Raw genomic sequence first — 14381 nt, 5'->3', positions numbered from 1 at the left:
GGAGACTACAGAAGCCAGGGAAGCTCCGGAAACTATTCCCAATACTTAGGTGTCAGGAGTCCAAGACTCCAGGAGGCCAGTTACTATACTGGGCGGCCAAGGGTCCCTGGGCAATGTTGAGCTCTCCTTGGTCTCTGAGGCCATCATGGGGACTGTGATCCAGGGTCCAAAAGTCACTGTCCATGAGCTCCACAGGAGCTGTAGGCTATGGGCTAGACAGAAGTTAAGGTCACCAGATCAAACACAGGATATCCAGGTTAGTTTGAATTTCAGATAAACAAATACATTTTTAGCATAAGTATGTCCCATTTGGACTCTTTGGGACATACTTGTACTAAAAAGTGCCCATTGTTTATCTGAAATCTAAATTTAACTAGGTATCCAGGTTTTTTGTTTTTGTTTTTGTTTGCTAAATGTATTGAGAAAGGAGAAAGGGGGTTGGTTACTTGCCATCACTCCAAATGTATCCTAGCCACTCCCGCTTCTCAGCTTCAGGGGTGTAGGTCCTAATGGTACCCTACCATCATTCTAAGAACAGATCTCTCACATTTTAAGTGGCTCTCTGATAAAATGAGGCTTGGGAGCATGTTAGTTTCCTGTGGCTGCTCTAACAAACCACCACAAACTTAGTGGCTTAAAACAACACAAATGTATTATGTTCTTGTTCTAGAGGTCAGAAGTCTGAAAGTAAAGGTATTGGCATGGCTTCATTTCTTACCAGGGGGATCTAGAGGGAATTCCATCTCCAGTTTCCAGAGACTGTCCACATTCTTTGGCTGGTGGCCTCCTTTCACCTTTGAGGCCAGCAGTGGCTAGTCAAGTCTTTCTCATATCACATTATTTTGACATTGTTTCTTCTACTAGGTTTAAAATAAAAACAAAACAAGACACCCCTGTGATTCCATTGGGTCCACCTAGTAATCCAAAAAATCCTGGCCTTAAAGTCAGCTGCCTAGAACCTTAATTTCACCTGCAATTCTAATTTCTCTTGCCCTTCGACATAATGTACTTACAGGTTCTGTGGGTTAGGACATGGACACCTTTTGGGTGGCTGGTATTCTCCTCCAGAGAGGTTTCCAACTTTCTGGTCTCCCCTGCAGTTTGCTCATGGAGTCCCGGACCTGATGCTGAAGGACATCGCGTGCAGCGAGGCTCTCCTGGAGCGCTTCCTAATCTTTAGCCAGCGCCGTGGGGCACAGACAGTGCGTGATGCCATGTGCTCCCTCTCCCAGGGCACCCTGCAGTGGGTGGAAGACACCCTGTATGCCAACGTGGACTTCTTCAAGCTCTTCCGTGTGGTAAGGGAGATATTTAGCTACTTACCTCTTGGAAGGTAATTCCTGGCTACAGTGGGGCCTGGTCACAAGTCATCAGGGACTCATGGATTGACAGTCAGGAGGGCACGAGCCTGGTGTTCAAGACAGTTCTTGAGGAAGCTCCAGACTCCAAAGACCCAAGGAATCTTGACTGATAATATACTTAGAGCAGTTGCCCAAGCACCCAGGAATCACTGTTAGGTTCACCATTAGTTATGTGGTGTGGCAGGTCTGAGTTCACTCCAAATGTGGGATAACTCCTCTCTACCACCTCTAGCATTGGTGGAAAGAAGGCCTGGTTTGACTCCCTGCCCTACCTTTTCATAAGATAGTTGAGCTTCTGGCCCCATTGCTCACGTATAAAACAAATACGATACTTTATAGAATGTTAGGAAAGGATACCTGAAAAAATATATGTAAAGCATTTAATAAATTTCAATAAATGAGAGCTTCACACTCTGGGTCTGCTCTTGACCACAAAGGTTGCCTTTTCTGGGTAGAAAAGAGTAACAGAAAACTTCATAGTCTCAAAAATTTGGAAAGCCCTCATCTAGATCAAACCTGTGTTCCAGAACTGTATCCCAGACACACCTCTTGGGACTTAATAATACCTCCTCTTTTGCTAGAAGGATGAGAGGGAATTATAAAAAGGAGGTAAAGAACAGCAGTTCTCACACTTCAGAGTGTATGAAAATCATCAGGGCAGCTGGAAAAAGATGCAAGTTCCGAAGTACCACCCCCAGAGACTGATTCAGGAGATCTGGGCTGTTACCTTAGTTAGATTCAGAATCTGCCCTGTTACCTTAGGGGATCCCAGTGAAGGTCATTATAGGCCATGCTTTAAGAAACACTCAAAATTAGAATCCTTCAGAGAAGATGACATATATAATAATATACACATATTGCTTATGTATATATAAATGTTTCTAGGATCCAATTATGTTTTTTCTTGTGCCTGCATTTTAATTTCTGAAACTGTGTTGTAGGATACGTCAATCATGAGAACTTGGTTGAGGAATTTGTGTTTGCCTTTTTATGGTTGCTCTCTCAAGCCTGAGAAAATCCACTCTCAGCTTGTCTTAAAAAGCAAGCTGAAAGCTTTTAAAAATAAAACAAGACCCCTCCGCTTCTGGCAGAGTTTACACTTCATTCCTTTCTAAGTGTGACTCTCCCTTAGAATGTTACTCTACAATGTTCCCGGCTCATCTCATCGGGTGGGTCTCCAGAGTGGTAAGAGGGGCGGGCACTTGTGGATGCCATCACCACTGAGAGCCCGGGACCCCAGAAAAGCTCTCTGCCCTCCTCATGCTGCAGGGAGAATAAAAAGGCATGTGGTTCAGACCTCTCTGTCCAAAATTCCAAAAGGAAGTCAACTTTAGACTCATTCCTTGGTTTGCTTTCAGAATCAGAAGAGGGAATAAGGTGATAAAGATCCCATATTCTGGACAGCTGAACACCAGCACAGCTAGGGACTAGTACGTGTGCCTGCAGAGGTGTTAAAGGTCCCTGGGCACCCAGGACCATGCAGTCCTCTGGTCACTAGGAAAAAGGCAGGGTCATGCATCTCTTTTTGAAGTACCTTGGCTTCGGGTATAGGCAAATGTACCTTTGGGGCATGACCACCGACAGTGGGAAAACAGCCTATAGCAGGATAAAGGGGACCTGGGCAAAACTTTCCATTAGGAACTGGATCCAAACTCAGGTCACTGGCCTCAGAATGTTTATCACACAAGAACAACCAGGAAGACTTTCCTTCTGCAAGTGCTAGAGTTCAGAAACCAGAGGAGAACTTTGGCTGGTCGCCCTCACTGACCTGAGACCTGCCCTGCGCGGTTGCTCACCACCTCTGTACCTGTGTTCACACACTCAAACCCGACCAGGTGCCTTCAAGGGGCTAGGCACTGTGCTGAGGCCAAGGCTCCAGCCGTGACCCTCCCACCCGCACTGAACTCTCAGCCTGAGATAAGCAAAAAGGCCATGTCACAGCAGTTGGCGTCAGAAACACCAACACTGACAACATTTGGGCACCGCAGCAGTGGTTCCCAGCCTGGCTGCACATGGAACCCCCTGGGGAATTTTTAAAAAATTACCAATGCCTGGGCCCCACCCCCAGGGGGCCTTCAGTGTTTTTAAAAGCCTCCCAGATCATTTCAATGTCCAACTGGGTTGAGAATCACTGACCTAGAACACAGGAGTTTGATTCCCAGGTTGAGAATCACTGACCTAGAACACAGGAGTTTGATTTATAATCTCAGTTTCTGTAGACGAAGCATAATAATAGTACCCCAAATGCCACTAAGGTTTCAAAGCACTTTCATTTGATTACCCATAAGACCAGGGTGCTGTGGACCCCATCCTCCCTGCCATTCTTTTAACAAAGACAGTTCATAGCCCCAGAGACTGCCTGGAGGGAAAGAAAAAACAAACAAACAAACAAACAAAACCCAGCGGGTCCCCAGGAAGATCCCTACTTGCATTCTTCTTGCACCTGCTCCTTTCCGTGGAGAAAGAGACCAAGACAGGATGCATGGGGTGCAAGCAAAGAAGGCAAACACCCTGTCTGGTGCCCTTGAAATGTGCTTCTTCATTTGACAAATGTATAGAGAGGCTCAACATTAAAAAAATAATAATAAGGAAACACATAAGAAATTGCAGGCATGAACACCAGAGTTTTGCTTTTATTGCTCCTGTACCCATCCTAACAGTGTTTTCAGAAAAACAACTCTGAGGCAGCACCAAAAGGCTCCAGGAAGACCTTCAGCCCCTCTGAGAGGGGCATCAGGGAAGCCGGGGCTGCTCCGAGGCCAAGGGTGGGGGCCTCTCCGGGACTAGGCTGTTTTTGCAGCTGGTTGGCGGGCAGCCACGCTTAGCTACAGCTCGGGGTAAGGCTGTGCCTTCTGTTCTCCTGAGCTGTTTCTCATACGCGTGTATGTCAGTGTGCAAATAAGGGTTCATTAAGTGCCAAGTTAGCGCTCACTAACAAAGGAAGAGGGGCAGTGTCCGAAAGCCGGTGTGCGGGCCGCCGCCCCTGCGGTGTAAGGAGCCAGGGACATGGGGTGGGGGTGGGGGGGGGGGCGTGCAACCTCCAGGCCTCCGTGGAGCTGAGGGAAGCCGGGAGGAGGGCTTGGCGGTTAGCACGAAGTGGGGCCAGCTGTGTTTTCCCTCAGCCCCTTGGAGATCAGAAGCCAGTGTTCTCATCCTCAAATAATCCCAACACCACGGTCTCCGCGGCCTTACTCCCACCCCACCCGTCCGTATATGGACACGCACGCACACCGAGCGCACGTGCCTGCCGGTGCGTGCGCACAAGCACGCACGCGCACGCGCGCCGGCCGCACCCGCACCTGGGGGGACCGGCAGGTGGCTGCGTTTTCTCTGAGGAGATAGATGCGGGCCCTCTTGGTCTCTGCGGTCTCAGCTGGGCAGAGGTGGCGTGGAAGAGCTTGCCTTCACCGGTGGTCTCTCGGGCTTCGTGGCCCCAGCCGGACAACCAGCAGCTCAGCCCTGGGCCCACGGTATCGGTGTCGCGCAGCGTGCGCGGCAGCACCCCCGAAACATTTCACACCTCGTAAAAATGGTATGTCAGTTTCGGGTGAGGGGTTGGGACGTTTCCCATCAGATTTGGCCCAAGGCATGCGTGCCCCTCCTCCTCGTCCTCCTCCCTCTAAGGTCCTTCCTGTTTTCTCTCCGACTCTGGTGCACAGCTTTGAAATCTTGCTGAGAAGCAAATCTGTCCCTTCTGCTCTGAATGTTTATTTGTGGAAGTTCGGCAGGGGAACGGAGGTTGTGCCAAGACCTGCCACACTGCTGGGAAACCTGAATTTCCCTCCCTTCCCCCTTCTCCGTGGATGTTGATAGAGGAAATGTGGCCTCCCAGGCATTTTGGCCCTCGGTTTTCCCCTTTGCATTCGCTTTCGGCGTGCAGTTCAGTTTTTCGTGCTTGCCCTCCACCACTATTCTGTCACAGTTTTTACTTTCTGACTTCATTTCACCGATATCCTTTCACTGTGGGGTGGCTGAACATTGGGACGGGCGGAAGGACCCAGTCTTGGGGGCGCTGACTGTATGCGCCTTTCAATGCCAGGCTTTGTTCTTGGCTCTGCTCCTTAGCTTGCTGAATCGTTGGGAATAAATGTGGGTGGACTGCTGGCCGCCCCGTGTGAGGTGGCCACGGTTTCTGTTCTCCGCAGTTTGTTCAATTCAACTTAATGCATTTCAGTTTTCGGATAATAGTGCTGTGTCACAATTCTCTGGAAAAGCCCCAGTCTCCAGGAATTTATAATGAAGTCCCATGAATGACTCCTCACGATTTCCTCTCCCTTCCGATTCTGAATCTTTGGACTGACAACTTTCTCCCACTTCTGTGTGAGGGTTTGGGGAAGGAGGGAGAGAAAGGAGTGCCAGCACCCAGTGCCAGCAGCATGGGGAGGGGCAGCCGGGCTGTTGGGTGAAAATAAAATAGGTCAGAAAATAGGTTTTATGTGTTTTTTTTAAATTATGAAGCTCACAGCAAGTATACTTGGTTTAGAGCATTAGTATTTGTTCTGCCTGTATCTGTAAAACCATGCGTCTATTGCAATCAAAATCTCCCCTGGGTGAATGGATTTCAGTAAAGAAGAAATAAAAAGGAAATAGGAAAGAGAACCATTCATGTACACTAAGTGTGTATTTGGCCTATGGGCTTGATTGTGATGGGTCTACTTAGATTTCCTATGGGCTCCAGGCATACAGGAGGCCACAGCGTATTTTCATGATAGATGAGATGTCGTTTTCATCCACTTAAAAGGGAAAAAATACTGAGAGGTCAAAATTAAAATCGCTTAGACACAAGAGGACCCCATGCGAAGGCTGCTTTTTTGATAATGGGTCCTGGGTCCTGGCCTTTACTTAGCAATTGCAAATTGAGCACCAGTGTGTTAGGGATTAGGTACTCTCCAGGGTAAACTGGTTTTGAGGATTTTGGTCTCTGATAGTTCTTCACCTTTTTATAAATTAGGACTACCTTTGAGAATCTGATAACAGCTCTAAACTTTTCCCTAAAGAAATAGAAGTTCACATAGACACCACGGGTAGGGCCTCATGGAGTCTGTGAAGCCAGGCCCTAGGCTAACTTTTGCATTAAAATTTCTTTCCTACCTACCATTATATATGTCCTTTAATATATACCATTAATATATGTCCTTTCCTCAGCTTCTCTCCTGAGCATGGGACCCAGTGGAGAGAGGACCAGAGGCTGGGCAGCCTGCTAAGGCACCCAGAGATCTGGGGGTCAGGACACTGGGTCTTGGCTCTGGGTTTGCCCCTAACTTGCTATGTTTTAAGTGACAGTTGCTTATTTGCTACACTTGCTCCCCATCTGTAGGATGAAGATAATAAGACCTATGCTAGCTGTCTAATGTGATAGTGAAATTCACATTAGAAAAGATATTAAAAAAAAAAAAAAAAGCACTTTGAAACAAAGCATTTTGGCTCTTACCAAAGCAAGAATGCAGCCACTTTGCAGAGCCCTCATTGTTCGCTTGTCATTACTACACTCCCAGAAATGTTCTGCTCAAACCCTTAGGTAGGACATTCTCCTTTCTTAGACTCCCCGGATTAGCAAGAGTCTGTCTCATGCGTTGACCTTTTGACTGCCCTCAGATTCCAAACTCAGGTTTGCTTTCATCAACCACAAATATCAGGACTGAAGTCACAGCAGACGAAAAAAAAAAAAAAGGCCTAGTTTCTTTTGAGCCAAAGAAAGTCCCATCACTTGTCTGTTCACATACTCCAGAGCCCACCCTCTCATTCAGATGCTCTGTCCCTTCCAGTCTTGGGAGACAGCATGTCTCTGTGACCTCTCCTGGTAGAGACAGTTTGGCATTTCCCCCAACCCTGAGTGATTTAGTCTGAATTCTCCACTCATGACGCATTTCCTGGTACTCAGGGTGTCCCCTCCTGGTTGCCCCTTCACCACTGAAGCCTGTTTCCTCTCTTTTCATCTGATGCTTAACAACTGTCAGGTTGCAACAAACATACTTCAAGTCCACATTCTCCCAGTTGCCAAGCAACAACTTCCCTCCTGGATAAATCTGGATTTCCTGTAGCAGCAGCCTGGGACTGAACACAGCTAGCCTGTACTGTCTGTCCACAGCTTCATCTGCTTTTCACCTCTGTCTGCGTGCTTTCAAAACAGCAGTTCATCCTTCACTCCAGAACCTTCCACCAGCTCCCAAAGGCCATGTCATCCCTATAAACACGCTTTTAACCTGAGGCTACCTATTTACCCTTGTGTTAGATAGATCCTCAGCTTAGAAAGAATACTGTTTTCCAGATGATACTCTTTGAATCAGAGAAAATAAAACAAACAAAAATTTCAACTCACAAAAACATTCTTTTGTGTGTTGGCAGAGTGGCATCTGTTTGATTAATCTATTGGGTCTAAAGCATCAGCAAATATGGCTCAAACAAGGCTGTTGTGTTTGTTTGTTTTTGTAGTAGCTAATATGCTTTATTCTTCCTTAACAAAAAATAGTACATAGTCCCAAAGGACAGGCATATTTCTTATCCCTTGAGAACTCAAACAGAAACCTGTTATAAAGTCTTTTTGGCTTCCAGCTAGGACCTTCTATCCAGTTTTTGAGTACAGATCAAGGCCCAGGGATTCCCTCTACCCTAGACTAACCACAGATGATGGGAAATGATAAGATACACCCTTTCCATACCCCCATTTATATATCTAGTCTTTCTAAGGAGTTCTAATCAGTGCTGAGCCCAGTTGTGACATGGAAGGGTTACTTGTTATTTGGGAAATTAAGAGAATTTGTTGGCATAGGAACCAGTGGGGTCTGTGTGTATGTGAGTGAGTGATAGGGAGGATACTTGCCATTTCTGGTCTATGACCTTTTTTCCAGAAATGTTTTTACATTTCCATTCAAATAAACTTATAGTCTCTTCCGGTTCTTTTGGCAGGAACAATCCATGTGAATTTGAATAGATGATGGGGGAGGAAACCAAAGGAAGACGAGAGCCCTGGGAAAGTTGTTTTATAATTTATGGCAACATCAGTCTGACAGTGGTGACTAGATATGCATGGAGGGTTCCCCAGAGGGGGCAGGCACTGTTTTGAGATGTAAATGGTAATAGAGATGTGAATACAAGACCCTCATCATTTACCATCTGCACTGGAAAGAGCTGAGAAAAGAATTGCATATATGGTACAAGCACATAGCTGGAACTTAGTAAATATATGAATAATGATTATTATTATTAGCAAGATTGAAAAAGAATATTAGACACAAAAATGCATCTCAAGCTGTTGTTCCTCTTGTCCTCTCTCTCCCAAATTCCTGGTCTTGTTCTCATCTGGCTGTCTCTCCAGTCACCGTCTCTTCACATTCCTCTCTCCACCTGGAATTCCTGGCCCTCCCTTTGCATCCACAAACACTGCCCTCATCCTCAGGATCGTCACCTTGTCTTCTTTCGAACAGTTATCTTTCCTGTCCCCAGGTGGGACTGACCATTGCCTTCCTGTAAGTCACCATTTTATCTGTAGAGACATACCTCATGGAACCTAAAGCCTCAGTATACTCTGCCTTTTCCCCACTAGATTATAGTTAATTTACTCATTAATTAATATAAAATGGCTATTGAGCATCTGTTGTGTACCATACCCTGAGGATACAAAAATAAATTAAAGCCTATCTTTATGCCTACTTTGCTTTATGTTTACAGTATAGTAGAGAAACAGACACATTACAAATAATAGTAAACCAGTATAAAAATGATAAGTGAATGCCCTGAGAATTTGACTAGCAGCTAGAAGGAGCACCTAATTCATGGGAAAGGAAGGCAGAAAGAGTGGGGTAGTGAGGGAAGGAAGACTTTCTGGAGAAGTTGAGGTAGTTTCAGATGAGTTGAGTCCAGCCACCAGGAGTAGTGGTAAGAATGGGGTGAGATGGGATGGGTTGGCCATTTTATTTATTAGGCTCTGAAGTGATGGATGTAGTAGCTTTGCAGAGGCCTACACGAACGTTTGAGACTTGAAAATAAAAAGAATTACGACTCTGAAATACAAAAAAAAAAAAAACTTTAAATCTGAAATTAATAAGCATTACATTGAGTGTTTAAGGAAGATAATATTACTCAAGTTTAGTTAAATTAGTATACACAAAATTTGAAATTCAATAGCTAGTTTATAGTTCAACTTTATAAACATTCCTATTTGCAGTGATTGCTGAGAAATCGTATCTGATTATTCATTAAGTGAGTTACTCAAAGCCAAATAATTTCAAAAGAAAAGTAAAGGCCTTTAAAAGTGTATATATAGGGATGCCTGGGTGACTCAGCTGGTTAACTGTCCGACTTCAGCTCAGGTCATGATCTCACGGTTCATGGGTTCAAGCCCCGCATCAGGCCCTGTGCTGACAGCTAACTCAGAGCCTGGAGCCTGTTTCATATTCTGTATCTCCCTCTCTCTCTGACCCTCCCCTGCTCACGCTGTCTCTCTCTCTCTCAGAAATAAATAAAACATTAAAAAAAAATAAAAGTGTATATATAGAAATCTATCTATATTGATATGTGTATATAGATATATATAGAGATAGATATGACAGAGACACAGGTGCTCTTCAATGTGTTGGTTGAATTTGATGCAGGGTGGAGTTTTAAGACCAGACTATGCCTAGAACCTATGGAGATAAAGGAGAGAGGATGGAGAGAAGATGTCCACTTACACAAAACACAGACTCACATCATCCTCAGCCCACAGTCAAGTGAGGAAAATAGATAACAAACTCACAAAGAAGGGGAAGTAATTAAAAACAGCTGGGGCTGGTGACTTACTGATGGCCAGTCTCTTTGGACACATGAATGTGACAGTTCTTTTTTTTCCACACTCTGGATTCCTAGCCCCTTTTGGGTTCTTTCTCATTACCTGGGACTTGGTTGCTTTATTTCTCTGGACTTAGGACTCTAGTCCTTGACTCTAGCTTCCTCCCATAGCAGTTTTTCATATGTCCCTTGGCTCCCCTCTTTGCAGTCTGAGGGCTCATCTTGTCCCACACTCAGATCCAGTACCAGTTCCTAGGTCTCTAGGCTGAGGATTTTGACAATGGAATGGGAATGGGTATGAATCAGTGATGACTTTCAGGCTTTTAGCTTTGGTGATGGGGCAGAAGGTGGTGCCATCCACTGAAGAAGTGTGCACAAGAGCAGAAGCTGGTCTGGGGATGGTGATGTGATTAGTTTAGGATGAGATGGATCTGGACAAAGATCCAGCAGATGGCTGGGGGTTAGAGGTGCAGATTTAGAAGTCATCAACAAAAAGGTAGCAGATTAAATGATGAAGGGAATGAAACTATCCAGAGAGAGTATGCAGAGTGAGAAGAGTGAGGCCACAGAGGCCCTTAAGAGCCTCAGCACTGAAAGAGAAGGTGGAGGCAGAAGAGCTCACAGAGAAGGATCAGAACAAACCAGACAAGAGCAGTGTCACAGACATTGAGGAATAAAAAAAGACCTGATTAAAAGTGTTGAAAGACACAGAGAGGTCTGAAAACAAAAGAATCAAAAGTATCTGTTAGATTTAAAAACTAGGAAGAAACTGGAGATTTAACTAGAATGTTACAGCATGTGGGTTAGATGGTGAGGATGGAAGACAGAAGTGTTGGTGAGTAATTCATGTCACTGAACCTGGACTCCTTTTCCAAGAAATGTGGGAATGAAGGGTGGAAGAAGGCAGTTAGACTCTAGCTACCAGGGAATAAGGCATCAGAGGAAGTTCTTTCTTTCACATATGAGGATCTTGAGCACATCTATGTGTGACTAGTGAAAGGAAAGCTGAAGATATATCAGTGAGATTATTGAAGGTAAGCTTCATTAAAGGGAGGACTTTGTTTTGATCATTGCTATAACCCACCCGCACCCCAGCATTTGGCACATAGCTGACAGTCTATTCCTATTTGTCAAATGTGCAATTATGTCATTTATAAACTGTAACAGAATGCTGAAAAAAATAGTGGGTTTCAGTGGGTTTCATATTCTTTCCAAGCAGAGTCCTGTGGTAGATCATTCAGGAGTGGTGTGGAGGCTCCACAAATTTTCTCAGGAACCCAGGCTCCTCTTCTTTTCTGTCACTCATCCCTAGCATGTGCTTGTCATCTGGTGATCGTGCAATGTCTACTCTTCCATCCTCAGCACATCAGTGTTCTAGGCAGGTAGAGGGCTCTCCTTCAAATGGCCCTCCCCAGAAGCCCCACTTTGTGACTTTTCCTGATATTGTATTGGTCCAGTTTTGTCACATGACCACCACCATGTACAAGGGAGGCTGGGCAAGGTAGTTTTTTTTAAGCTGGCATTATCACCATTAGCAAAATCAGATAGACCTACATATTAGGAAATGTAGAAAGGAGTCCTGCTCTATGGAAGAGAGGCAAGAGAGAAGGCTAGAGGGAGAGCCATGTACCAGTTCATGAGAGGCCATATGTGTCTAGCACTGGTATTGACCTTCTCTCCTGGAAGCAGTAGAGAGCCATGTAAGATCTTTGAGCAAGAAAGGTGACATAGTTGGGTTGGCCTGTTAGGCAACTTGGGTTATAGTTTGGGGAATGTATTGGAAGGAAGGAATCTAGAAGTGAGGTGCCATTGGGAAACCTATTCTGATGAAGTGTTCTGGGAGAGAGGCATGGAGAGCATGAGCAAAGGCAGTCCTAGTGAGGAAGAGGAAAAGGAATGGAGAGAGTATTTATTTAGTATTCATTCATTCAGCTATTTATTTATTTTTGCATGCAAATAGACTCTTTATTTTTAAAACTTTCTATTACAGAAATAAGTATTAAAGTTGAAAAATGTAATGAACTGCTATGTATCCATCACACAACTTCATCTGTTTTCAACATTTGGCTGTTACTCTTTAAACTGTTCCTCACTTTTTTCCCCCTGATATCTTTTTTTTTTTTTTTTTTTTTTTTGAGAGAGAGAGAGAGAGAGGGTGCAGAAGGGGCAGAGAGAGAGAGAATCGCAAGCAGGCTCCACACCGACATTACAGAGCACCATGCAGGGCTTGAACCCACGAACATGAAATGATGACCTGAGCAGAAATCAAGAGTTGGACACTCAACCAACTGAACCATCCATGAGCCCCTCCCTGAAATCTTTTAAAGCAAATCACAGACATCTCATTTTACCCTTATATACTTCCCTGTGTATCTCTAATAGATGAAAACTTGCTTGTTTTAACAAAACCACAATTCTGTGATCACGCCCAACAAAATTAACAATAATTCCTTAATATTATCTAATACCCAATCATGCTCACTTTCCCTCTGGTTGTTGCAGTTGGTTTATTCCATTCAGAATCAAAATAAGGTGCACACATGACATTTTATTGCTGTATCTCTTAGATCTCCTTTGATCTTATAGATCTTATTGGAGGTAGTTAGGTGAATCAGCAGGGGTTGGTGATAACTTGCCACTGGCATACAGTTTTTACCTGCTGGTTTCCTCCCTCCCTACTGTTCTCAGCCCCACCCTCCCATGGAATTAAAGCAGGAATTAAAGTGCTTTGCCTAGCATACGCTGAAACTATTTTCAAGGAGTTTGAAAAGAAGTCCTGGCAAGACCAATAGCTAGGTCCAGTGTGAAGGTTAAGGAGAGAAGATGCTTCTCAGCGGTGTAGTTTCAGTGATGGCTTTGCTGCTACTTCATCTGGTAAATGGTTCTCCTGTTTTGTAGCTCTCAGAACAAAGCCTTTCATTTTCAGTGAGAAAATGAGCTAGAAATGCTGATGTTCCATGAGTGTGTCTGTATTCTTCAGTATCTGGGTCAGAGAGAATGAGAGGCCCCTTGTACCTATAGCAGAGAGAAGGGAGGGCAAGACCACTGCTAGAGATGGGAGGCTGGGCTGCTCAAAACCTAACTCCACCTGCTTCTCAGCTATGCTGTGGCTGGATCAGCCCACCTATCATTTAGAAGAACCACCTTGGCTGAGGCTTGTGGCTTATGGTCCACAGATATTGGAGTCAGATATTACACATTGATCTTGTTACTCCCCTGTGACCCAGCAATAGCACTGCTAGGAATTTACCCAAGGGATATAGGAATGCTGATGCATAGGGGCACATGTACCCCAATGTTCATAGCAGCACTCTCAACAATAGCCAAAACATGGAAAGAGCCTAAGTGTCCATCAATGGACGAATGGATCAAAATAATGTGGTTTATCTATATGATGGAATACTACATGGCAATGAGAAAGAATGAAATCTGGCCATGTGTAGCAACATGGATGGACCTTGAGGGTGTTATGCTGAACGAAATAAGTCAGGCAGAGAAGGACAAATATCATATGTTTGCACGTATAGGAGGATTAGGAGGAACTTAATGGAGGACCATGGGGGAGAAGAAGGAAGGAAATAGTGGGGGAGAGGGAGGGAGGCAAACCATGAGAGACTCTTGAATGCTGAGAACAAACTGCGGGCTGATGGGTGTGGGGGGAGGAGAAGCGGGGAGATGGGCATGGAGGAGGGCACTTGTGGGGATGAGCACTGGGTGTTATATGGAAACTAACTTGACAATAAACTATTTAAAAAAATGCAAAGCCCCTGCAGACATACTCAAGATGCACACTTGAGTTTGAAAACCACCATCTTAAAACTTAGAATTCACTCTTAAAAGACAGAGGATCCATGGTTCAATTAGTTTTGAAACTATAAAGAATTAAGCCATTCATTCAGGACTTGAACTTGGTTTCTGGAGAATGAATTTTTCAAATTGGGCTCAGGTTTGGAGTCTGCAAAGTTGTGGGCTTCCACATTTCCCATATGGGTGGAAAGTGCATGAATAGTTTTGGGTTGTCGCATGGGCCTGGGGTCACCAGAACACCACTGTCAACTAGATAATCTGCAAGGAAACTTCTCTTCAAAGTTGCAGCAGCAGCTTTATTTTTTTCTTAATTTTTTTTAATGTTCTTATTTATTTCTAGGAGAGAGAGAGACAGCGTGAGCAGGGGAGTCAGAGAGAGAGGGAGTCACAGACTGAAACAGGCTCCAGGCTCTGAGCTGGCAGTCAGCACAGAGCCCGACGCAGGGC

General features: G+C 44.8%; 1 protein-coding gene across 1 annotated transcript in view; it reads left to right on the top strand.

Annotated features, from left to right (window-relative positions):
• ABCA4 (ATP binding cassette subfamily A member 4) overlaps window positions 1-14381 on the top strand; it is a 141464-nt gene that overhangs the window by 20111 nt on the left and 106972 nt on the right. Inside the window, exon 6 of the mRNA XM_039236476.1 lies at window positions 1101-1298. Within this exon, the coding sequence (XP_039092407.1) occupies window positions 1101-1298 (198 nt within the window). The remainder of the gene's footprint in view (window positions 1-1100; window positions 1299-14381) is intronic.

This window comes from Hyaena hyaena, unplaced genomic scaffold (genome assembly GCF_003009895.1).
Source record: "Hyaena hyaena isolate Hyena2069 unplaced genomic scaffold, ASM300989v1 scaffold_111, whole genome shotgun sequence".
NCBI classification, from domain to species: Eukaryota; Metazoa; Chordata; class Mammalia; order Carnivora; family Hyaenidae; genus Hyaena; species Hyaena hyaena.
This window is presented reverse-complemented; position numbering and strand designations above follow the sequence as displayed.